At 49.7% G+C, this 21345-nt stretch overlaps 5 protein-coding genes across 5 annotated transcripts; 4 read left to right on the top strand and 1 right to left on the bottom strand.

The window, feature by feature from the left end:
- Positions 1–1908: 1908 nt before the first annotated feature.
- Positions 1909–3735, top strand: BDQ94DRAFT_133625 (DUF409 domain protein). The gene is made up of 3 exons (XM_026764321.1): positions 1909–2483; positions 2552–3170; positions 3226–3735. The coding sequence occupies exons 1-3, from the start codon at positions 2132–2134 to the stop codon at positions 3662–3664; spliced, it is 1410 nt and encodes a 469-aa protein (XP_026632776.1). The 5' UTR covers positions 1909–2131; the 3' UTR covers positions 3665–3735.
- A 952-nt stretch (positions 3736–4687) lies between these two features.
- On the top strand, positions 4688–10727 carry BDQ94DRAFT_133621 (proteasome activator BLM10). Its single transcript, XM_026764320.1, has 3 exons — positions 4688–4935; positions 4993–10390; positions 10459–10727. Exons 1-3 carry the CDS (start codon positions 4916–4918, stop codon positions 10519–10521), a joined length of 5481 nt encoding a protein of 1826 aa, XP_026632775.1. The 5' UTR covers positions 4688–4915; the 3' UTR covers positions 10522–10727.
- A 227-nt stretch (positions 10728–10954) lies between these two features.
- Positions 10955–14091, top strand: BDQ94DRAFT_8353 (H(+)-transporting V0 sector ATPase subunit a). Its single transcript, XM_026776651.1, has 4 exons — positions 10955–11244; positions 11320–11398; positions 11462–12927; positions 12978–14091. Exons 1-4 carry the CDS (start codon positions 11119–11121, stop codon positions 13857–13859), a joined length of 2553 nt encoding a protein of 850 aa, XP_026632774.1. The 5' UTR covers positions 10955–11118; the 3' UTR covers positions 13860–14091.
- Positions 14092–15715: 1624 nt separating this feature from the next.
- On the bottom strand, positions 15716–17571 carry fbp1 (fructose 1,6-bisphosphate 1-phosphatase). Its single transcript, XM_026764319.1, has 2 exons — positions 16974–17571; positions 15716–16906 (listed from the first exon to the last, which is right to left on the bottom strand). Exons 1-2 carry the CDS (start codon positions 17099–17101, stop codon positions 15967–15969), a joined length of 1068 nt encoding a protein of 355 aa, XP_026632773.1. The 5' UTR covers positions 17102–17571; the 3' UTR covers positions 15716–15966.
- A 3186-nt stretch (positions 17572–20757) lies between these two features.
- Positions 20758–21184, top strand: BDQ94DRAFT_133606 (uncharacterized protein; the record flags this gene model as incomplete). The annotated part of the gene is made up of 1 exon (XM_026764317.1): positions 20758–21184. A coding segment is annotated over exon 1 (235 nt), but the record flags the coding sequence as incomplete, so codon positions are not given.
- Between the last annotated feature and the right edge of the window lie 161 nt (positions 21185–21345).

The raw sequence follows: 21345 nt of genomic DNA, 5'->3' as shown, positions 1-21345 counted from the left end.
ACCTCTGGGTCTGCAAATTTGAGGCAGACACGCCGCTGACTCAGTGCCACTGGTGACGGAGACCAGCGTAAGGCTGAATTGGGACTAAAGTACAGTAATCACTAATCACACTCCTCTCTTTTTCACCCCCTCACCTGGCTGAAAACGGTAGATCAGATCGTTGGTGCCATGAGACTTTCTGCTCCCTTGCCCAACACAGCAGCGATAGGTATACTATCTTCTGATCTAGTATCTGGTAACCGTCTAAGCCTTGTCCAGCTAAGCTTACTTTTCGTATTGACCGATCCTGAGACTACTTGGCAGTGTCGGATGCCATCCTGAAATCCCTCGTTGTCTCCCCGAGGCAGTCCAGTCCGACCGAATGACTTCCTGGGTCGGGCTTGGCATTACGATCTAACAAACGAGGGTCTGGTTCTGGCGGGGACTAAATGGCAAACTTTTCTCTTTAGTCTTGTAACCATGCCATCGTGGACCCTCCTATCTTGCATGAAAGGAAAAAAGGTCGCTAGCTGCTGAGGGCGAGGCTGAGAGCGGATATAGTTATGGAGAAAGTTTGGTTGGTCAGCTGGTCTTTCAACTTAATCGTACGAAAATCTATTGGAACTATATTTCGGAAGAACACAGGCTTCCCGCGGCAAGGCAATATGATGAGGTGGGCGATATCAAAGAAACGCACAGCTGTTCATTTCATCAAGCTTCGAACACCGCATGGTTTACTGACCACTACATTCGACTGAGGCTCGAGCTAGCTCAGAGAAATAGAGGGGAGCAGGAGTTCGCTTTAGATATCGCCCAGGGCAGTGCTGAAGGGGGTAGGTGGTGGATACTTCCTTCGTCCGTCCAGCTGAGCCCTAAGGTGTATAACTAGCTATACCTATCACAAGATACCAGTAAGTAGGTGGGTGCCCTGTGTAAGCGCCCCTTGAAATTAAGAAAACTGTACGTTGTGAACTACTTTGGGCGTAGATACTTCAACTAGTACTGGCCATTTGATGTAGCGGGCTAGCAGCGGCAGTCATCATTTGATGTGAGTGCAATTTATTAAGTACCATAACATTCTGGAAATTGGCATAGCTGGTGCTCCCTTTTCCACACACTGAAGTTCCTTAACTCGACCCAATGTAATTAAATGTCTCGATCATTTCCCTACTAGCGCTTGTCGGCGTCTAGATTTGCCTTGTCGCCGTTGAGACAATGGCGCTAAGACATTCTCTCCAGCGCCGACGAGAATAATCTTATCTAATTCCTACTATGCCGAAGCCCTTCGGGCATTCCCCGTCATGTGAACCTGCAGCAGATTTGAATACGGATGATTGGAACTGAAGCAGTCGGGCTCCATCAGTTCCGAGCGCGCCGTAGGGCTGACCTGCCCGCGGATTTAGCGGGATGATCCAAGGTTGGATGACCTGTTCACCCAATCCAGAACAGTCGATGGCTACTGGACCCTGTCAACTGACTGTTCTGAATAATACCTAAAAAGTAGTTACCTGAACAGTAACGACTTCACCAGTGCAGAGAGGCAAAGTGGTCTGACATCATCATCATCATCATCATCATCCCTTTCAACTAGTTATGATGATGTATCTTAAAAAGTGTAGGATGTCTCTACTCGGGTCAAACAACTAGCTATTTTGTATTACTTATGTAAAGTACTAGCTAAAGCGACTGGAAAAGATATGGCTAGTATCGAGTAAAAACTCTTCTTCAGAACAGTGTACCAATCGACTGGGTTTCCACCCACTCGCCACTTCAATTATGGAGACTCAAACCGTCATGGTTTCATTTGGTCCCCCTCACAGTCCACAAACATTACGTAGTTGTGCAGCGGTGGATGCTGAATAAGGGGGACTTATGCGTGCCGAGGATTCCGACCGATCAATCCACAGTCCGTCATCCCGTCTGGTGAGCTTCGACGCGTCTTGCCTTCTCCAGATCCCCTTTAGCTTTACCTCGGTTTCTTTGTCATGATTTTGTCGGGTTGATCAAAAATCCCTCTTTCTAAGGTGAATGGGCGAATGGGAACCTCCTTGGCGACCAATTATCGGTTTTGACAGTCATCTTACGATGTTTGCAAATCTGGTAGCTGCACAGAACTAGTGAAAATTACACACGCAAGTACTGCCTGGTGACCATGAGCTCCTCTTTGAGCTCCCCAGCGACAAGTCGCCCGAGTCTCCTTAATCCCCGCCAGCCCATCAAGGCGTTGACGGTAGCTTTCTGTCTCTGGAAGGCTCTAGTATATCTGGTCATCATCAGTTGCCCTGGCCTTGGCTACGACACTTCCACAAGCCATCTCTACCATAGCCACAGTCGCCCTGATGTCACCTCAGAAGACATCACTTATGCGCACCTTCCCATCCCGCTTAAGTTCGTCCGGTGGGATTCCGTTTACTTCTTGCATATCGCCGAAAATGGCTATGTCTTTGAGCAAGAGTGGGCGTTTGGCTACGGGTACACTAGAGTCCTTGCCTATATTGCCACTGGTAGATCTACCTGTCTTCCTCACCGAAGGTGTATCGCTGTGTCATTCGAGCACTAATTGTGGATGTAGCATTGCAACGATTAATCGGCCCTAGTGGAGCGGCCAGGACCGCTGTCGTGGCGACTGCTCTGTCTCATATTGCCCATTATCTTGCCGTCTTAGCCTTGTATAGACTCTCCGTCAACGTATTTGGCCGTGACACGGCCACCCAAAGACTAATCTGTTTTCTTTCAGCAGTTCTGCACGTCATTTGCCCTGCAGGAGCATTTCTTTCTGCGCCGTATGGGGAGTCTTTGTTTTCTTTCCTCAACATCACAGGTTTCTATGTCTACTCGTCCTCGTTTCTCGATAACAAGGCGGGGAAGCGTCTATCCGGCGACGTGAAACTGCTGGTAGCTGCGATCTTGTTCTCGGCAGCTACTGCAGTTCGTAGCAATGGAATCTTAAGCGGTATTCTGTATGCTTATGATGCTCTTTTGCAGCTTCGGCGGGTTTGGTGCCAAAGGTTATCAATTGACGCTTGTGCCCATCTCTCCGTTATTATCATCAGTGGCTGTGTCATTGCCCTGGGACTTGTCGTTCCGCAAATCGTGGCCTATTCCACATACTGTGTGGAGGACGATGCTTCACGTCCGTGGTGTCAATGGCTTGTCCCTAGTATCTATCGCTATGTTCAAGGACATTACTGGTACGTTGGGATGGCTGTCAAGCACCGCAAAACGCACTACTAAAATGAAATACAGGAATGTAGGATTCCTTCGGTATTGGACCGTCTCCAATATCCCACTCTTCATCCTGGCAATGCCGATGCTGGCCATACTTTGCCGGTCGTCGCTATGGGCACTGGATGTGGCAGTGCCCTTTATCTTTCCGAGAGCCTTAAGCGGAGTGGACCAAGCGTCGTCGTCAGCCACGACAGCCTCCCTTCTTCTCCGACTAGCTGTGCCGCAAGGACTGCTTGCCCTGATGGCTCTTACCTCTTACCATGTTCAGATAATCAACAGGATATCCTCAGGATATCCACTGTGGTACTGGTACCTCGTATATTTGGTGTCGGGCAACTGGGGGCAAATGCGACCTTCCCTACAAGACCGCCGCACCTTTACTGTGGCTGTGCGGGGCATGGTAGCCTATGCACTGATCCAGGCCATTCTGTTTGGGTCTTTCCTCCCGCCCGCGTGATCCAATCGCAGGTCTATAATAGGGTATATGAAGGATAATATAACTCATAATATAAGAAAAGTACCACGGCCTGCGCTTCTGCTCTCCTTTCCCCGGTCAAAGGGTCTTTCTTGTAATCACGCGCGGCGAACCATGGAGAAAGTGGCCTCGAACATCGAGTCTCACGGGTTCTATTCCTCTTTCCAGAATTGTTCTTGCCGCTCGAAGTTGTAGGATGTAAACCCCACTATCCAGTGAATGGATTCATCTCCGAAAAGTCAATCTCAGAGGATTTACCGTGAGTAGGACTTGCCTCGCCGCGGCGCAAACCACTCGGTGGTTGTTCTGGAGACGGGGCCCAATTAGGCTGCGGCCGTTACGTGGAATTATGTCATCACCGATCCTACAAAACTGAGCCAGATTCACTTGACGGACACCTCCACCGTCGGATTGCTACGTCTGAGCTCGAATTTATCGCGACCCCGAGCGTAATTCTGTGCAAAGAAGCTTTCCTGGCCGAAATCGCATCTCATACAAGTGATACCTGACACCTTACTCTTGGGTCTTTCATCTTGTGCAGTTTGGCGCCTCTGACATTCCTGGTCGCCCTGTTAGCCAAGTCTTAGTAAATCGCTCATGCGAAGACTGATAGCAGATCACTGTTTGGGCATCGATATCTGCAGCTTAGGATTTGCTTCCAACCTTCATGTTTAAGGTGCGACTCCATTCATTGCCACATACTCCGTTTCAGTCGGTCAAGATAAAGCTAGCTAACACACCGCGGTCCTCAGAGTCCCCCCGAACCTCCTCCCACGTTCTCAACCTTTGTACCCCAGTAATCGCCGGACTGATCGCTCGACTATGGATCATTCAGGTCCTAAGGCCATTCTAACATCCGATAACTTCCAAAATGTTCACGAGATATCGCGAGCTACCTCTCCGGGAGGTGAGCCTGTCGCCTTAAACGGAGAGGGCGAGCCCAAGGCACGGGTCCGGCCTCGTACATACCCATACTTCAAATACCTACCATACACGCCGGAAGACGAATCGGAAAGGCAGCGCAACCTGCGAGAGATTTTGAAACAGCTATATATCGCGGTGGAGGCTGGTGACTTTAGCCCTGGTGCAGTGCACTGGACGCGAGAGCTCAGAGGATGGCTGTCACTCAAGTTTGATCCGACTCGAAGCGAGCGGATCAACCTTGTTAAGCTGTACTATGAGCTATCACTTGCTCCTGGGATCGATCCTAATGTTTCAGAGCGGTTCGCAAGCATGTTCATGCTCCTTACCAAGTAAGTGCGCCCGTTCTTTTTGTCGCTCGGAGACATCGGAACTAAATTTGGCTACAGGCGCAAGCATTATCTCAGACCAGTCAAAGATTTAACACTAGATTGGAGACCGCTATACAGGGAATTAAAGTCATTCGTTCTACCGACAGAGTCTGGGCTTGTGCATTCAACTAACTTGAAGCGCAATGTCAAGACATTGACCAAGCTCTGCGCCTTCGTTCAGCTGTATATTGACCCTTGTGAGCTGCCAGCCATGCTGGAAGAATTCCTTCCTCATTACACTACGTCCTTCTCGGAAGGTGCCTTTGTCGTCGTTGGGTTGATCAATCTCCTTCTTCCCACTTCTCCCCCGCCCGAAGCCAGAGAGGATCTCCTTCCGCATCATTATCTCCCCACTCATTTCCATCTCTGGTCACTTGTGAGCCGCTCGAAGACATTTGACATCACATTCCTCGACTATCTGTCTCGTCTAGCTCGAGACTCATTGCCCGCTGGCCATATACCCTTCTCAGAGTATGGCTTGTTCACGAAGGAACAGTCATCGCTCATTTTTACGGCTATCCTCCGATTACTGGAAATTCCGGTTGGGCAGTCCACATCGCCTTACAGCGCTCTTGTGGACATCTCTTCTGGGCTGGGAATAATGCTGGATCGAGACACTCGGAAGCACCCTGTGGCTCATCACATTGCTCGATGGATCGTGATGTCACTCTCGCCCGCTTGCCTTGAAGCCGAGGAGTCAGTGCTTACTCAGCTTGAGGGCCTCATACAAGCTGTAGAGACCTTCTTCCATCCTTCCAATTCCGGTAGTTGGACCAAGACCTTGTCCCAGTTGGTGTACTATCTAGCCGACTTTTTCGTCATGCGCTGGAACCGCGAGCAGAGTGGGGAGATGGATATACCACCAGAGCGGAGGCTGACGGAGCCTTTGAAGCGCCGTTTCGTGCTCTGTCTACGCGACGTCATTTTCATGGGTATATATGCCAAAAGTGGTACCGCAATGAGCTTTTCTCTGTCTACCCTCCAGAGTCTGGCATTCTTGGAGCCTCACCTGATCCTTCCAGGAGCTCTGCAGCGGATATACCCGTCACTTCAAGGACTTGTAGAGGTACATCGTACTACCTCTTCGCTCCGCGCTCTGCAGGTCCTCTCGCGTATTATCTCCAGGACAAAGGGCTACCGCTGCCATATGACTACTTTACTGGGTCTTGCACTACCAGGAGTCGACGCTAATGACCTCGAAAAATCCCTGCATGCATTGTCCTTCATCCAATCCGCATGCTATAACATTCCCATGGCCGATTTGACGAGGGAAGGGGATGATGTAAATTGTAACATGCTCGCCATGCAATGGATTACCGGCGAGATGGAACGCATGGAAGAGCAAGGCGTCGAGGTGCAGCTGAACTACGACACCGAGCTGGACGATGAGACGGAAGAGATGATACTGCGGTCCTCTACGTGCGGGTTTGGGGACTTCATTGTATCGTTTTTGGGTCGTGTTTTCACCCTCCTAGAGAACCTGCCGGACGTGACCAGAGTCCGAAATGGGTCTCCTGAAGAGAATATTGTGAATACTCTCCCCGCCACCTTCATGCCGTTACTCTCATCTCTCTCTCCGGAGTACTACGATATTGCCCTCTCGAAGGTTGTCGACTTCGTGTCGAACCATGTTATCCACCAAGCTCGGGATGCAATGGCCTTCATCTGTAACTCTGTGTGCAAAGTCAGCCCTGCAAAGGCTTTGAAACGCTTCATCCCCGTGTTGACCCAGGCTATTCGTACTGAGATCGATGATAATGGCGCAGGATCAACTAGGACAACAGGCACAGATGTCCTCCCTCGCGACCGTGGCCTGGTATGGAACGTCAGCATGCTGAGCATGTGTGTCGTTCACGTCGGAGATGCAGTTCTGGCGCATAAGAAAGAACTCTTCGACATAGCTGTGTACATGCAGCAGAAGTGTAGGGGAATACCGACGGTTCATATCTCCAATTTCATTCACCATCTCCTTCTCAACCTGACGGGAACATATACATCGGACTACTCATTGTATGAGCCTGATGTGGTTGCCAAGGGTATACAGCCTGATTTGTGGAGCTACCGACAGGATCCTTGTAAACTGAGCGTAAAGTGGCATATTCCAAAGCGTGAAGAGCTCGAATTTGCCGTTGAGCTATTCCAGAATCAGGCTCAGTCTGCTCTCAAGCAGCTGACGGCACTGACCACTGAGACATCCAGCGTCAAGCGTGATGGAAGTGGTAAAGATTGGTCAGACGAAGTAACCAGAAATCTTGTCCTACTACGACTTATTCTTTCGGGTATCTCAGTGCTCTTTGACCCGAAGGCAGCATCAACAACAACCGTCAACAGATCTACTACATCCTCCAATGATGTGGAAATGGCAGATGCCAAACCAGATTCGCACACCGTTGACGATGAAGATGCCGACTCGGCCCTGGACAGCTCTGATGAAGCGGCTGTCCGGGAATCTTTTTCATACCCGACGAATTACCCACTGCGTGAGACGGACCAGATGTACACTACCATTCACGAGATCCGAGAGAAGGCAGGCTGGGTTCTTCACGATGTCCACAGATTCCTCTCAGATAAGCAAGAGGACGATGTGCCTTGCTTTGCAGCCCTCTACTCGGCTTACCGGTCATGGTTTGTGGACGTGGGTATTGAGAGGTCCGCCCATGTCCTTGACAGAGTAACACGTCTCCTTGCGGCCGATATTCACCCTTATAAGATGAGCGGTATTCGTAAGGACTACCCTCGTCCTCTGCTCGTACGCAGGGCCAATGTGTACCACCTGCAGCGCTTGAGGCACAATGCAGCGCCTCGGCGTCGGTCTAAGCTGGATGAGATTTTACTACTAGATATTGCTGAGTCCTGCGTCTCGCTTTACACCGAAACGCGGCGCAATGCTCAAAGTGCGGGTGAATCGGCCCTCAAGGCTGTATGGGGTTCCCGGCTTCTTGTCATCCCTCCTCTTCTCAAAGCTCTCCAAAAGGGCATCAGGGAGAATGACCACGCACGGATTAAAGGAGCATTGTTCTCTCTATTGCTTGGTAGCGTCGCCAAGACAGTCGGTCGTCACTGGAAGTTCGCGCCTACTTTGGTCCGAACCTTTATAGACGCAAGCGCCGTCGACAAACCGTCTGTGCAAAGGATCTGCTCTAGCGCTGTGTTCCAGATCATGGATTATGGTCGTTCCATGGAAAGAATGGCCATTTTAGATCGCGATATCGTCGAGGCAATCGCCCCACAAGAGAACGTGGCAGATGAGATCACAGAGAAACGGGAGACCATCAACAAAAAGCGTGTGCTTATCGAGAAGAAGAAGGCTGACTTGTCAGAAGAGCTTGTCAACCTTGCCCGGGTCTCCCATTGGAAGGTGGCCAGCCGTGCGGCTACTATTGTCATCACAATGGGCCTCAGGTTCGATTATGTTGCGAGCGAAAACCTCATAGAGTTGGTGACTCACGGCTCAATTGACGATCACCCCGGTCTAAGGGGCATGTATTCTCAAGCGCTCATCGCATTGTTCACGATGATAGATGTGCGGGCAATTTGCAGCCATGATTACAAAAATTACATCTTGGGACATCAACATTTCCCTTCTAAAATCAAGGTTGCCACCAAACGGTACGAAGAAGGATGGACCAAGGAATATCTTTCGAGTTTTGGGAATCCCGAAGCGGAGTACTACGTTGACCATGATTTCCCTGGTTGGCTGGTGTGGGCAGACAGCATGCCTGCCTACAAGTCAAACGTGGCACGGGATATCGAATATGACGAAGTGGAGTGGAAGGTTCGCGCCTATATGGGTAAATTGTTCGACCGAAGCTGGTTCTCCAAGTTCTTCATGTACTTGAAGCAGGAGCCCCGGGATCCTTCGGCGGATAAATTCCGCATGCCCTGCGCTATGATGCTTCTCTACGCGTTCGAATTGATGCTTCGAGATGGCCTCACGGCAGCCACTTTCCAAGACATTCAGGAGGAAATTCAGATTGTCTTTGAAGATGGTAGCGACAAACATCAGCATAGGGCTACCGCCGAGATTCTTGGCGCCCTGGTGAGCTCTGTGGCAGATACAAGCGTCGAGAAACGCACAATGGTCTGGGAATACGCGTTCCCAATCGTCCAAAAGATTTTCACTGATGGCTTGACTCCCGAGAACTCTGGCTACTGGACGACTTTCCTCCATATGATTCTTCAGTGCCGGGATCCTCGGCGAGCTTGGCCATTGGTTGACTGGCTTGCCAGTTTCCGGCTGGACATGGGTACAAACGCCGCTTTCAAGGAAAGCTCCAAGATCAATTTGCTACACCAGTCTATCATCGACGCTGGATGGCACTTCCAACTCGAAAAGCCGATCATCAAGGATTTCCTTGCCCACCTTGATCATCCTTACAAGGGCGTTCGCGAAGCGATGGGCCAGACGATCGCGACGATATTCCGCACCAGATACCACGAGTCATATGCCGATCTCAAACGTCTACTATCAGCCCAAGAGTCGGCCTCATCGGTGGGTACCTACCCTTACCTTCCGACCGAGGATTTCACAAAGATGGTCCATGAGGTCTTTGGCCGCATTGAGAAATGGCGCCATGAGAGGACTCCTGGCCAACAAGCGCCCTCTTCCTACACGTCGGGCTGCAAGACAGTTCTTCTGTGGCTCGACTCGACTCTTTCGTCTCACGAGTGCACGCAACTGGTTCCCTTCTTCCCGGATTTGTTCACGGGGCAGCTCTTGCACATGATGGATGTCAAGGAGGACCCAGAGCTGCAGTCCTTGGCATATCATGTTTTCCGTCATCTGCCCAACATTCCTTATCCTGCTGAAGACAATTCTGGGTTCATCAAGACACTCATCCACATCGGACAGACCTCCCCCTCGTGGCATCAACGCCTGCGAGTTATGATCAATATCCAAATCATATATTTCCGTCGTCTTTTCTTGCTCTCCAACGGTGATCGAGACAAGCTGTTCGAGTGTGTCGCGAGCATGTTGGAAGACCCTCAGCATGAAGTGAGAGTGGGTGCATCGGCCACACTATCCGGCATGATCCGTTGTTCACCCGTTTCTCTGCGGCAAGAGATGGTCATCCGACTCAGAGAGCGGTTCACTAAGGTGTTGGTCGACAATCCCCTTCCGAAGAAACCCAAGGGATTCCGCTCTGGCCTATCGACTCCGGTCTCCTCAGGGGCTGGTACACCGACCCCTGAACATACTCGACTCATCTTAGTCAGGCACGGTGCTGTTCTGGGTCTCGGTGCGCTCATCCAAGCGTTCCCATACAACAGTCCGCCCCCGAGCTGGATGCCGGAGGCGCTGACGACTCTTAGTGTTCGTGCTGCCAGTGATCCAGGTATTGTTGGTTCTAGCGTCAAGTCTATCATCAGTGAGTTCAAAAAGACAAGGCAAGACACTTGGCATATTGATGCAAAGGTAAGTTTCAGCCACCATAGAGGAGTAATCAAGCCTATGAGTAATAAGTCACTGACTTGTTTATCTAGGCTTTCACGTCGGATCAGCTTGAGGATCTTTCTGGAGTTCTTTGGAAGAGTTATTTCGCATAGTGTGAAAATGAGGGAAGATAACCATGCATGGGTGGATGAGTCCGTTATGCAATTTTTTATTCGCAAGACCCGTTCAAGATTTGCATATCATTATAGGCTTGTCTGGGTTACAGTATTGAGTGGATACGGGAGCTGGCCAGCATTGGGTAGTATACGAAGGGACTTAGCATGTTTAAATCCACAAAAGACATATATTGTTTGATACCTCAATATTCGCATTGCGACGCCTGCTCACAAAGTAATACTTCTAGCACTATCAATTTACGCAGCAGCTCTATTGTATAGTTGGTATAGTAGTAGTAAGTGTACTGGTTGTGGTCGCAGATCAAATGGAGGCCAAGTTTAGTCAGCCGGAGTGAGCAACATCACGTGCCGGAAGCAGCCACGCGGCTCGGCGGCCATCGAACCGCATCATCAATCGAACTCCAGGGGCGCTGGACAGCTTCAAGTTCTCCCTTACAGTTAATCCTTTGCCAGTTCGGCTTGGGAAACATATCTTTATCCCATAGCTAGTCATTCAATCTCTGGTTCCAGCGCTTCTGCGCAGTTTTGTCTCTGTGGTGTAGAAGTACTGCTCAAGGCAGTCTTGCTTTCACCATGGCTCCAAGGGACACCTTGTTCCGCTCGTCGGAGATGAGCTTAACCCAGCTCTACATCGCCAACGAGATCGGAAGAGAGGTTGTCAGTGCTCTGGGAGAACTCGGTCAGGTTCAATTCAGAGATGTGAGTTGGTTCTCTGATATCTTGGTTGACATGCACGAAACGAACCCGGCTGATATCTGTTACGTCTGTCACTAGCTTAACCCCGACACCAATGCGTTCCAGCGTACTTTTACGAAGGAGATTCGTCGTTTGGACAATGTGGAAAGACAGCTGCGTATGTTCTATGATCAGTGATAAAGTTTCCATGGACTTCGACCTAACCCGTCTCGCACGCCAGGCTACTTCCACGCTCAGATGGACAAGGCAAGCATTCCCATGAGATCTTCGTCCGAATTCTCCGACACCCTGGCTGCTCCCTTGGCCTCCGAAATCGACGAGCTCGCCGAGCGCAGTGAAAGCCTCGAACAACGGATCGCTTCGCTGAACGATAGCTACGAGACCTTGAAGAAACGTGAGGTGGAGTTGACTGAGTGGCGCTGGGTGCTGAGGGAAGCTGGTGGTTTCTTCGATCGCGCTCACAGCCACACGGAGGAAATCCGCCAATCTTTCGATAACGACGAAGCCCCTCTCCTCCGCGATGTCGAACAGCAGAGCCGCGGCCCCAACAGCGATGCGCAGGGCCAGCAGTCCTTCCTTGAGATGAACATCGGGTTTGTGGCCGGTGTGATTCCGCGGGACAGGATCGGAGCCTTCGAGCGCATCTTGTGGCGTACTCTGCGTGGTAACCTTTACATGAACCAGTCGGAAATCCCTGAGGCCATCATCGACCCAACCACCAACGAGGAGTCCCACAAGAACGTCTTCGTCATTTTTGCTCACGGAAAGAGTATCATCGCTAAGATTCGGAAGATTTCTGAGTCGCTTGGGGCCTCCCTCTACAACGTCGATGAGAACAGTGAGCTGAGACGGGACCAGATTCATGAGGTCAACACCCGCCTGGGTGATGTTGGCAATGTCCTGCGTAACACCAAGAACACCCTCGACGCGGAGCTCACGCAGATTGCCCGCTCGCTTGCAGCTTGGATGATCATTGTCAAGAAGGAGAAGGCTGTGTATGATACACTGAACAAATTCTCTTACGATCAGGCGAGAAAGACTCTTATCGCGGAAGCATGGTGTCCGACCAATTCGCTGGGCTTGATCAAGTCGACATTGCAGGACGTCAACGACCGTGCTGGGTTGAGTGTGCCTACCATTGTCAATCAAATCCGGACCAACAAGACCCCACCAACCTACATGCGGACGAACAAGTTCACTCAAGCTTTCCAGACTATCGTCGACGCCTACGGTATCTCGAAGTACTCCGAAGCCAACCCCGGATTGTACACCATCGTCACATTTCCCTTCCTTTTTGCCGTCATGTTCGGTGATTTTGGCCACGGTGCCTTGATGACCATGGCTGCCGCCGCTATGATCTTCTGGGAACGCAAGCTGGCGAAGACCAAGCTGGACGAGCTGACATACATGGCATTCTACGGTCGTTACATCATGCTTATGATGGGTATCTTCTCTATGTACACCGGTCTTCTCTACAACGATGTCTTTTCCAAGTCCTTCACCGTCTTCCCCAGTCAATGGCAGTGGCCCGACGATATTAAGCAGGGACAGACCGTCGAGGCATCTTTGAAGACAGGTTATCGTTTCCCTTTTGGTCTGGACTGGAACTGGCACGAAGCCGAGAACTCTCTTCTCTTCACAAACAGTCTGAAGATGAAGATGAGTATTTGTCTCGGTTGGGCACACGTAAGACTCTTCACCCACATCTCATAACCAAGTATTAACCTTGTTCACAGATGACCTACGCTCTCTGCTTGCAATACGTCAACGCTCGGCATTTCAAGTCGAAGGTTGATGTTATTGGTAACTTCATTCCCGGCATGATCTTCTTCCAGTCAATCTTCGGTTACCTTGTTCTTACCATCATCTACAAGTGGTCCGTTGATTGGAACGCCCGAGGCCAGTCTCCTCCCGGACTTCTTAACATGCTTATCTTCATGTTCCTCTCTCCGGGAACTGTTGAGGAGCAGCTCTACCCCGGTCAGGCAAGCGTTCAGGTTCTGCTCTTGCTTCTTGCTGTCATTCAGGTGCCGATCATGCTCTTCTTCAAGCCGTTCTACCTCCGTTGGGAGCACAACCGTGCCCGCGCTCTTGGATACCGCGGCCTTGGTGAGCCATCCCGGGTTAGTGCGTTAGAAGACGATGCCGATGGCAATCGCGACAGCATGGCTAGCGATGGTGAAGGTGTTGCCATGATCGCTCAGGATCTTGGAGACGAAGAGCACGAGGAGTTCGACTTCGGCGAGATCATGATTCACCAAGTCATCCACACCATTGAGTTCTGTCTGAACTGTATCTCCCACACCGCCTCCTACCTGCGTCTGTGGGCTCTGTCTCTGGCCCACCAGCAGCTTTCCATTGTGCTGTGGGACATGACCATTGGCGGCGCCTTCGAGCAAGAGTCCGCCACCATGCGGGTCATCATGATCGTTGTCACCTTCTACCTCTGGTTCACCTTGACCATTGCAATTCTCTGTGTCATGGAGGGTACCAGTGCCATGCTCCACTCCCTCCGTCTACACTGGGTCGAAGCCATGAGCAAGCATTTCATGGGTGAAGGTATACCTTTCACCCCGTTCAGCTTCAAGACCCTCCTCGAAGAGGATCCTGTTGATTAGTCTCTCTTTTTCTGACTGCATGCGTTGCATATTCCTTTCCTTTCACACTTTTGGATCGAGATGTCACATTATTCCATTCCCTGAGGGAATTCGATCGAATCTAGATATTCATGGCGTCTTGTCCCTTTATCCGTGTCTTTCTTTTGGCTGTGCTACTAGATGATCGGAAATATATATGTCGAATTGTACACGCAACGAGTTGTAGGTTATACCAGTAAATGTCATATGCCGTAGAATTCTACTCCATGTCCCTACAGAGAAAGTAGACCAAAGTTAATGGTCACTCCGCATTCAGAGAAATCAGCAGTACGTCTCTGTTTTGATTATGTGCGAAACTGGAAAGCGGGTACTAAGGGAAAGGAGTCCTGCCCGGATTGCCACTAGGAAATAGAGCATTCCTTCAACGCCTCATCAGAATTAATTGACACTTGTAGCATAGTATGTTTATTTCTATCTATTGCTTGAATGAACACGAGTGTCCAACTATGGAATCTTTGCCGAGTTCACTGCATTCTGCCAGCATTGATGAAGGAAATTTATTATTCCACCAATTACGGGCTTTGCTAGACTAGTATGCTTCACACAATCTCTTCGGCATCTAGACCACGGAGTGATTGACAGGATCATTCCACGTACTTGGGAATGATTTAATATCTAGCCATTAAATGGGGAAGGCTACTTTAGCCACTGTTCTACGAGTGCTGCTCGCAGCTGGTAGCTATTAGTATAGTAGTAGTTGCACTTGGGATATATTTATCTATCAGTAGTATATTCCACCATACTACATGGACAACCCATTATCAAAGAAATGAAATCACTCAAGCACACATTGAAGTAGTATTTACTTACTGAGTCCGCTGCACTGTGATTGGATCTTGCTTGAGAGAATTTCCCTTATACCAAACCAAACACCAATTTTTCTTCTATAGTGGGCACTTCCATCTCATAGGTATCTAGTTAAGTCTTTTCTTCCTTTCTATCTACGTACTACCCAAGGAAGTTAGCTCAGCTCAGATCGGGGGTTTAAGGAGTGATCCGAAACTCTCCGATTGGTTGGTTGTATTTTTTGAGAGACAGTATAACTGCAATCCATGAAAGGGTGAAATCTTGAGCATATTGGCTAGAACTAGGGGTAACGTTTCGACTTGGTGAAGCTTCGTTTGTGGATTGTGGTGGAAGGATTTCAGTGAGATATGGCAAATGTTGAGAGAGTAATGTTGGATCATGAATAGTAGTGGAGATATATCATAGTTATGTTTAAATCAGAGTAAATAGAAAGAGGAACATATTTTCTGGACTGTGTTGAAACTGCTGTTCTGTTGAGCGAGAGTATCACTAACAATAGATAGTAGAGCAAGATACGTGAATGACTCGCTTTATGGTGGATTACTTGTCGCTGGATACATGTATGGAAGAGCATGTGATGAATGTCATAGTAATAGTAGTAAAACTTACCTTCTATGACTGTTTGTTAAAGGTGCCCTATGATCATAATCGTAGTAGCAGACTAGTAAGTACCTGATGAGTTGGATCTGTTAATTCAGGAGTTACGCATGGTACTACTAGTATTTCAGTTCTACTAGGTAGGTGTTGGGTAAATATATCAGCAAGCTGAGCTGTCTAAGCAGGGTGTACCTATCTGAACTAATACTAGTATAGACCTATAGTATCAGTTTATTATTCTACACCAGGTCAGAAATTACATAGCTATCTTTGACCCCGTTGAATGCCACGTTCTTATTACATAGCTACTGATGTAATCATCTGTGAGTAGGAGAGAGAAAGATAGATTGGGCTAATGGTGCGGGGGCGGGGCAAGGCGGGAGGAATGCAGATATAACAGATTGAATTTGAGACTGAAAGATTAACGGCTCGATATTGTAGCCTACGAGTGACTAGAAAAACGTTTTTATCAGTTGTGAGTCAACATGTATAATTATAGAATTTTTTTTATTTGTATTTCGAAATATTTGAATGTCTGTGGATCATAAAGGACATGCCAGTGCAAAGGTGTCACCGGGTACCTGCTGTACGCACTGGCAGACTCGCATTAAGTAACATGAAACCATTAAACTCCACCCTAGTGCTGTTCCTATGTGCCATGAATTCATTTGTGGTGCTGGTTGTACGTGTCGATGATCTTCTGTACCTCGTCCTTCGAGCCCAGGAAGACACCGCTCCGGTCGTGAATGTGTTCCGGAACCACCTCCAGAAGACGCTCCATCTGGGAGTTCACTGCCAGACCGCCTGCGTTCTCAAAGAGCATAGCCATGGGAGCACACTCGTAGAGGATACGCAGCTTGCCCTTGCGGCTCTTGGAATCAGCCGGGTAGGCGAAAATACCGCCGTAGAGGAGAGTCCGGTAGGCATCGGCCACCATGCTACCAATATAACGCGCGCTGTAGGGCTTCTGGCCCTCGCCGGGGTACTTCAGCGAGTGGAGGTACTTGTTCACCCAGTCATCCCAGTACATGCTGTTACCCTCGTTGACCGAGTAGATGGCCCGCTTGGCAGGAAGCTGCATGTTGGGGTGTGTCAGGATGAACTCACCCAGAGAGTTCTCCATGGTGAAGCCGTTGACACCACCGTTGCGCATGGTGATCACCAGCTGTGCGGAGGCACCGTACATGGTGAAGCCGGAGGCCACCATCTCCGTGCCGGGGCGGAGAAGGTCCTGGGCAGTGACCTTGTTGTTGGGACCAAGGACCTCATCGGGAAGCTTGAAGATTCCGAAGATGGTACCAACCGAAACGCCAGCGTCAAGGTTGGAGGAACCGTCAATAGGGTCGCAGACCACGGCATAGCGGGCGTTGGGGTGCTCGTCGAAGACAATGGCCTCCTCCTCTTCCTCGGAAACAAGGATACGGCACTTGCCGGAGCCCTTCATGGCGGAGATAAAAATATCATTGCCGATGACGTCAAGCTTCTTCTGATCATCGCCAGTCGTGTTCGAGGAACCAGCCAAACCGGTCAGGTTAATCAAGGAAGCGCGACGAATGTAGTAGGCAATCGACTTGAATGCGAATTGAAGAGCGTGGCAGAGTAGTCTGGACAGAGGGGGAATTCCGTTTAGTAAGAGAAACAGCCAGACTGAGGGGGGGAAGGAAGACTCACGTGAAGTCACCGGTGGCTTCTGGAACCTTGGCCTGCTCTTCTGTGAGGAAGCGGGTGAGGGTGACAATATCAGTGTTGATTTTCTCTTGTCCTACAGGAGGAGCACCGCCATTGCCGTTTGCAGACATGTTGTGCAGCGTGTGTGGTCTGATCTGAGTGAAGAGAGGGTTCTTGAAGCAGTAGTACAAGTGGAAAGCGGAGACAATCGAGTCTGGCGCTGGGGTTTGATCCTTTTAAGAACTTTGGCTTTTGAACCTCGGGTCAACGGGGAAAGCAGGAAGATGCGGAGATAACCAGGGTACAGAGGAGGGGAATGAGCTGGAAGGAGCGGTTAAGATGTAGTAAATAAGTACTTTGGACAAGTGGAGGAGGGACAGTTGTCAATGAGTAGAAGCTGCAGGAAGAAAGTGATCTATCCTCCATCCCAGGTGAACAGGGGCATCCTTTATCTAAGTAAGAGAGTCGGGACCAGCCAGGACCAATCTTTTACCGGGTTAGGAACCTAACGTCAGAAGCCAGCATAAACCGGACTTTTACAAAAGAAAGAGAGAGAGAGAGTGGAGAGAGCATCCAGAACCCTTCTCCCTTTGGGCCTGACGCAATAACTGGAAGGGAAAGATGGTTTTCGTCATTCCCCCACTCTAACCCGGTTTGGGCGGGTTCCCGGCTCTTTCTCTTGCCTTCGCCCGGGTTAGCCCCGAATTTCCCCGCGCTGGGATCTGGAGTTTCTTTCTACCAGTAGTACGGAGTAGTCTATCCCGCATACTATGTAGGATACTTTTAATTCTAGTAGTGCTGTCAAGCTCCTTTGCTTCATATATACCAGGTATCTAGAAGCACTTCCCTTATTCATTGTTCTGTTCGAAGGAACAAGTAATCAAAGCGATAAACCACCCCACGCTGGTTTGACCCGGACTATTGGACTCCCTCGGCTCGTATTAAGGGGCTTAAAGAAAAAAAAAAATGTCGCATAAGCGCAGCTAGAAAGGATACCTATCTCGCAGCCCGTTGTACCTAATCGCGGCGGGTGGATTTCGGATGGTCACCAGACATGCGAATTTTGATAATCCGCGTCAAACTATGCCGAACTATTCGAGTCTCGCCCGCTCTGTTTAATGATTCGATTCCGGATCCCTCCCTGAACAGCCGGAGTAGTACCACCTCCTCCGTTGATCAACAAGGGATGGGCTACTGGCATGTCTCAAAGCTTTGGTCGAGCCCAATAGACCAGAGCTATTGCTCTGGACATGAATAGTAGTATGATCCCCATGTTAGGCTAAGAATATGCGAGTTTCATCCATCGGGAACCCGAAATCAAAACCGGAAGGTAAGACGGGGACGCTCCACCGCCTTTCATTCCGCCTTTTAGGGAAGGAAGCCACGGCAGAACGCTTGTCGGTTAGATGCTTACCTAAACCACTTATAACCGGACCAGATTGGGGCTAGCTTCTCGGTAAAATTAGCTCCGACCGGAATGCTTGAAAAACTTCGACGCGGGTTTCCAGCTTTCTTCCCACACAACAACATCCCACACTGTGTGATGCCTTCCTATAATGCCCGTGGAAGCATGCATCACATATCTGTAGAGATCACCACATGACCGTGGCTTTGCTCACCTCTGTTGTTGAACTGACACATCTGGCTTCGACGCACAGGAATCACTTGGTAAGTGCCACAATTGCCAGCGCTTTCATCTTCTTCCCCATTCCCCTCTTTATGATGATACCTACAACCATTTCAAACTAGAGTCTTTGACCCCTTCAGGGCATGAAAACTCAATTGTTTTGCACGTCAGTCTGATGCTTTTGCTCAAGACATTCTTGTTCAATTTTTCAGGCATTGATCGAAGCAGGATGCTAACGGTCAATAGGACACTAATACTCTCATCTAGCTCCTAGCACAATGTGCGAGTCTGTCTGATTCAATGGTAAGCTTTCCGCATACCCTCCTTTCTTTCCTCCCATGACTTGCATGATGCTTCTTTTACAATATATACGCTGGAAATTACCGACTGAGACCTTCGGGTCATCGACGATAAAAATTGGCTATTTCTGATCAGTCATACAAACTGCCCATTGTTTTCACTGTCATCAATTTTGCTCGCATATGCTGACGGTTACAAGAATATATACAGATCTCACAGACTCTATCTCCACATCTGATTGGCGAAGGGTAAGCTTTAATCTCACTGTCTCCTTCGTCTCCATCCCTTCGAAGATGAAACGGCACTGGGCTCCGACGGCGTCAGACATAACGTCCGGTCTTGATGGATATGCCCTTTTTGCGGCAGGCCTAGAAAACCTCGCCCACTGAGATACACTCTCGATCATTGAGATTCACACAATACGACCTCTTGGCTTGAAGCTAACTGGTAATTAAAGTGGCAGACAGTTTGCTATGATCTTCTCCCTACGGCACCTACTAAAAGGTAAACTTCAAGCCCCGTTCCTGCGATTCCCCATCACAAGAGGATGATTCCCTAGATGACGAGTCTTATTCGAGTTATCGATGCAGACAACATCTTTTTTATACCATTCATGCATTTCTGAAATACTTGTTCTCAAATAGAACGTTGCATCAGTTGGCTCAGACCAAAGCTAACTCATATGCAGTACAATGAACTTTTATTGGGACAACCTATCCCCAGTATAAGTCTGACAGTCAGGTATCTGTATGTTACCACCTCTATTCTCCGCCTAGCCCACATCGCACAATGATGAAACGACACAAAATAAAGACAAGCATATGTCCAAGTTGGCTTTGCCGACCGGGACGACAATCGTCATGACTGATCAGTCAACATGTTGTCACTACGTCATCTTCAACCTCACGCGTCTATGGTGACTGACCAGCGTGGTAGTTATCAGTAGTTTCATCGCCAGCCAACAGCTTGCAAACTTATACGTAAAACGTGAGTACACACCTACTCTTTTGCAACTCCCTTTCCCCTCGTTTACATGATGATTTACTACTATTATAATCACGACGGTCAACATAAATATTTAACCTTGATGACCACCGCCTGTGACAGGGCATTGGATCTGACATGCACCTTTCTCATTATGATTGTTTTCGTTGCACATAATGTGTGGAGTCTTGGCTGACATGACTTCAGTAATTTTCTAGGTCTTAAATCTTTGATCGACATGCTCCAATTGTATTGGGGCAACGATCCTGTCCATGCGGGCAGGAGTCGTACAACATGCTGGCATGTTCTTTCCGCCGGGATCTTAGGCCTGCAGTAGTCCAAGTCTATAGCTACTATAATAAGAATCAATCCCTGGTTGTACTTGCATCTGTCTCCATCGATAACCCTGTAATGTCCTGTTATTCTGCGTAGGCGCTCATGGCCTGAGGCGAAATGCCGTCCCGTGCCCCTGTCATGGCGAGCCCGATTCGCCAACGGACAAACCTTTCGCCCTATCGCGGACCCTGTGAGATGTCTGGACTACTGCCAGGCCTAACTAGTCTTGACCATCTTGGTCATAGGCCGATGTGATAGCGATGCTGGTTTGTTGGAGCAGGGTCTGGGCGAGGGGGAGCATGGAGGGCGACGGGCCTGTGAGAGGGCGCGGACGGGCAAGTTAAGCGCCAGCATCCACGCCGCCTGTGATCAAACCGGCCGGGCTGCATCTCGCGGGATGCACTAGTTCTCTGAAGAGTCAAGACCTGCACCTCCATTTCTTATCCCCGCCCGCTGCTTGTTGGCTCTTGTGCTATTTTTAAAAATTTAGAGGGACTCTAGCACGCATCTTGCTGGCCTCCCTGGTCAGTCGATCGAAACCCACGATGCTCGTCGAACCGTTGATACGTACCGACTGGCCCGTCTGCGCCTGCAAGCCTCCTCCACACCTGGTTGGACCAGAGGCTGTTGCAAAGAATAGAAATCGGTCTGCGCTTCAGCCCTCTCTGGCTCCTTCTCAATCGCTCGTCGTGTTGGCACAATCTAATCTCCCTTCTGCCTTTCAGCCCTCAGCCCTCAGCCATGGCTCCGTGTTCGGTTGGCCCTGCATCCTTCCGTTAGTATGAATAGGTGCGCCCAGCTTTTCTCACACGCTGTGGTCCTCGACTTGTTCTCGTGTCTGTCTCGCGACGCTGCAAGGTACTGATCCTCGGCCTCTTTATAGCTGGCGATCGTCGGGCAATGCTGGCGACGAGCCGCCGTCTGGTCCTTATTCTTACAGCGGCTGGCCGACACCTCTTACCTCCAGTAACCAGCCGTCTCCTAGTCGTCGAGAGCATGCTGTACAGCCCCCTCCTCTGACAACATCGCTGGGTGGTCATCAATTCCAAGGGCTTGGGCTCGCGCTGGGTTCAGGCTACAGTTCCACCCCTCTCTCGTCGACCTCATTGTCTAGTCCTTTCACACAAG

The sequence above is a fragment of the Aspergillus welwitschiae genome (assembly GCF_003344945.1).
Source record: "Aspergillus welwitschiae strain CBS 139.54b unplaced genomic scaffold BDQ94scaffold_1, whole genome shotgun sequence".
Classification (NCBI taxonomy): Eukaryota; Fungi; Ascomycota; class Eurotiomycetes; order Eurotiales; family Aspergillaceae; genus Aspergillus; species Aspergillus welwitschiae.
The sequence above is the reverse complement of the archived record's forward strand: the minus strand, read 5'-3'. Positions and strand labels throughout refer to the sequence as shown.

Excerpts from the sequence above, each read along its gene's own strand:
- BDQ94DRAFT_133625 (XM_026764321.1), top strand. The coding sequence starts at position 2,132 with ATGAGCTCCTCTTTGAGCTCCCCAGCGACAAGTCGCCCGAGTCTCCTT. Across the intron at positions 2,484-2,551 it reads CCTTGCCTATATTGCCACTG|CATTGCAACGATTAATCGGC; the intron begins GTAGATCTACCT and ends TTGTGGATGTAG. Across the intron at positions 3,171-3,225 it reads TATGTTCAAGGACATTACTG|GAATGTAGGATTCCTTCGGT; the intron begins GTACGTTGGGAT and ends AATGAAATACAG.
- BDQ94DRAFT_133621 (XM_026764320.1), top strand. The coding sequence starts at position 4,916 with ATGTTCATGCTCCTTACCAA. Across the intron at positions 4,936-4,992 it reads ATGTTCATGCTCCTTACCAA|GCGCAAGCATTATCTCAGAC; the intron begins GTAAGTGCGCCC and ends ATTTGGCTACAG. Across the intron at positions 10,391-10,458 it reads CTTGGCATATTGATGCAAAG|GCTTTCACGTCGGATCAGCT; the intron begins GTAAGTTTCAGC and ends TTGTTTATCTAG.
- BDQ94DRAFT_8353 (XM_026776651.1), top strand. The coding sequence starts at position 11,119 with ATGGCTCCAAGGGACACCTTGTTCCGCTCGTCGGAGATGAGCTTAACC. Across the intron at positions 11,245-11,319 it reads GTCAGGTTCAATTCAGAGAT|CTTAACCCCGACACCAATGC; the intron begins GTGAGTTGGTTC and ends GTCTGTCACTAG. Across the intron at positions 12,928-12,977 it reads TTTGTCTCGGTTGGGCACAC|ATGACCTACGCTCTCTGCTT; the intron begins GTAAGACTCTTC and ends CCTTGTTCACAG.
- fbp1 (XM_026764319.1), bottom strand. The coding sequence starts at position 17,101 with ATGTCTGCAAACGGCAATGGCGGTGCTCCTCCTGTAGGACAAGAGAAA. Across the intron at positions 16,907-16,973 it reads GAAGCCACCGGTGACTTCAC|ACTACTCTGCCACGCTCTTC; the intron begins GTGAGTCTTCCT and ends CCCTCTGTCCAG.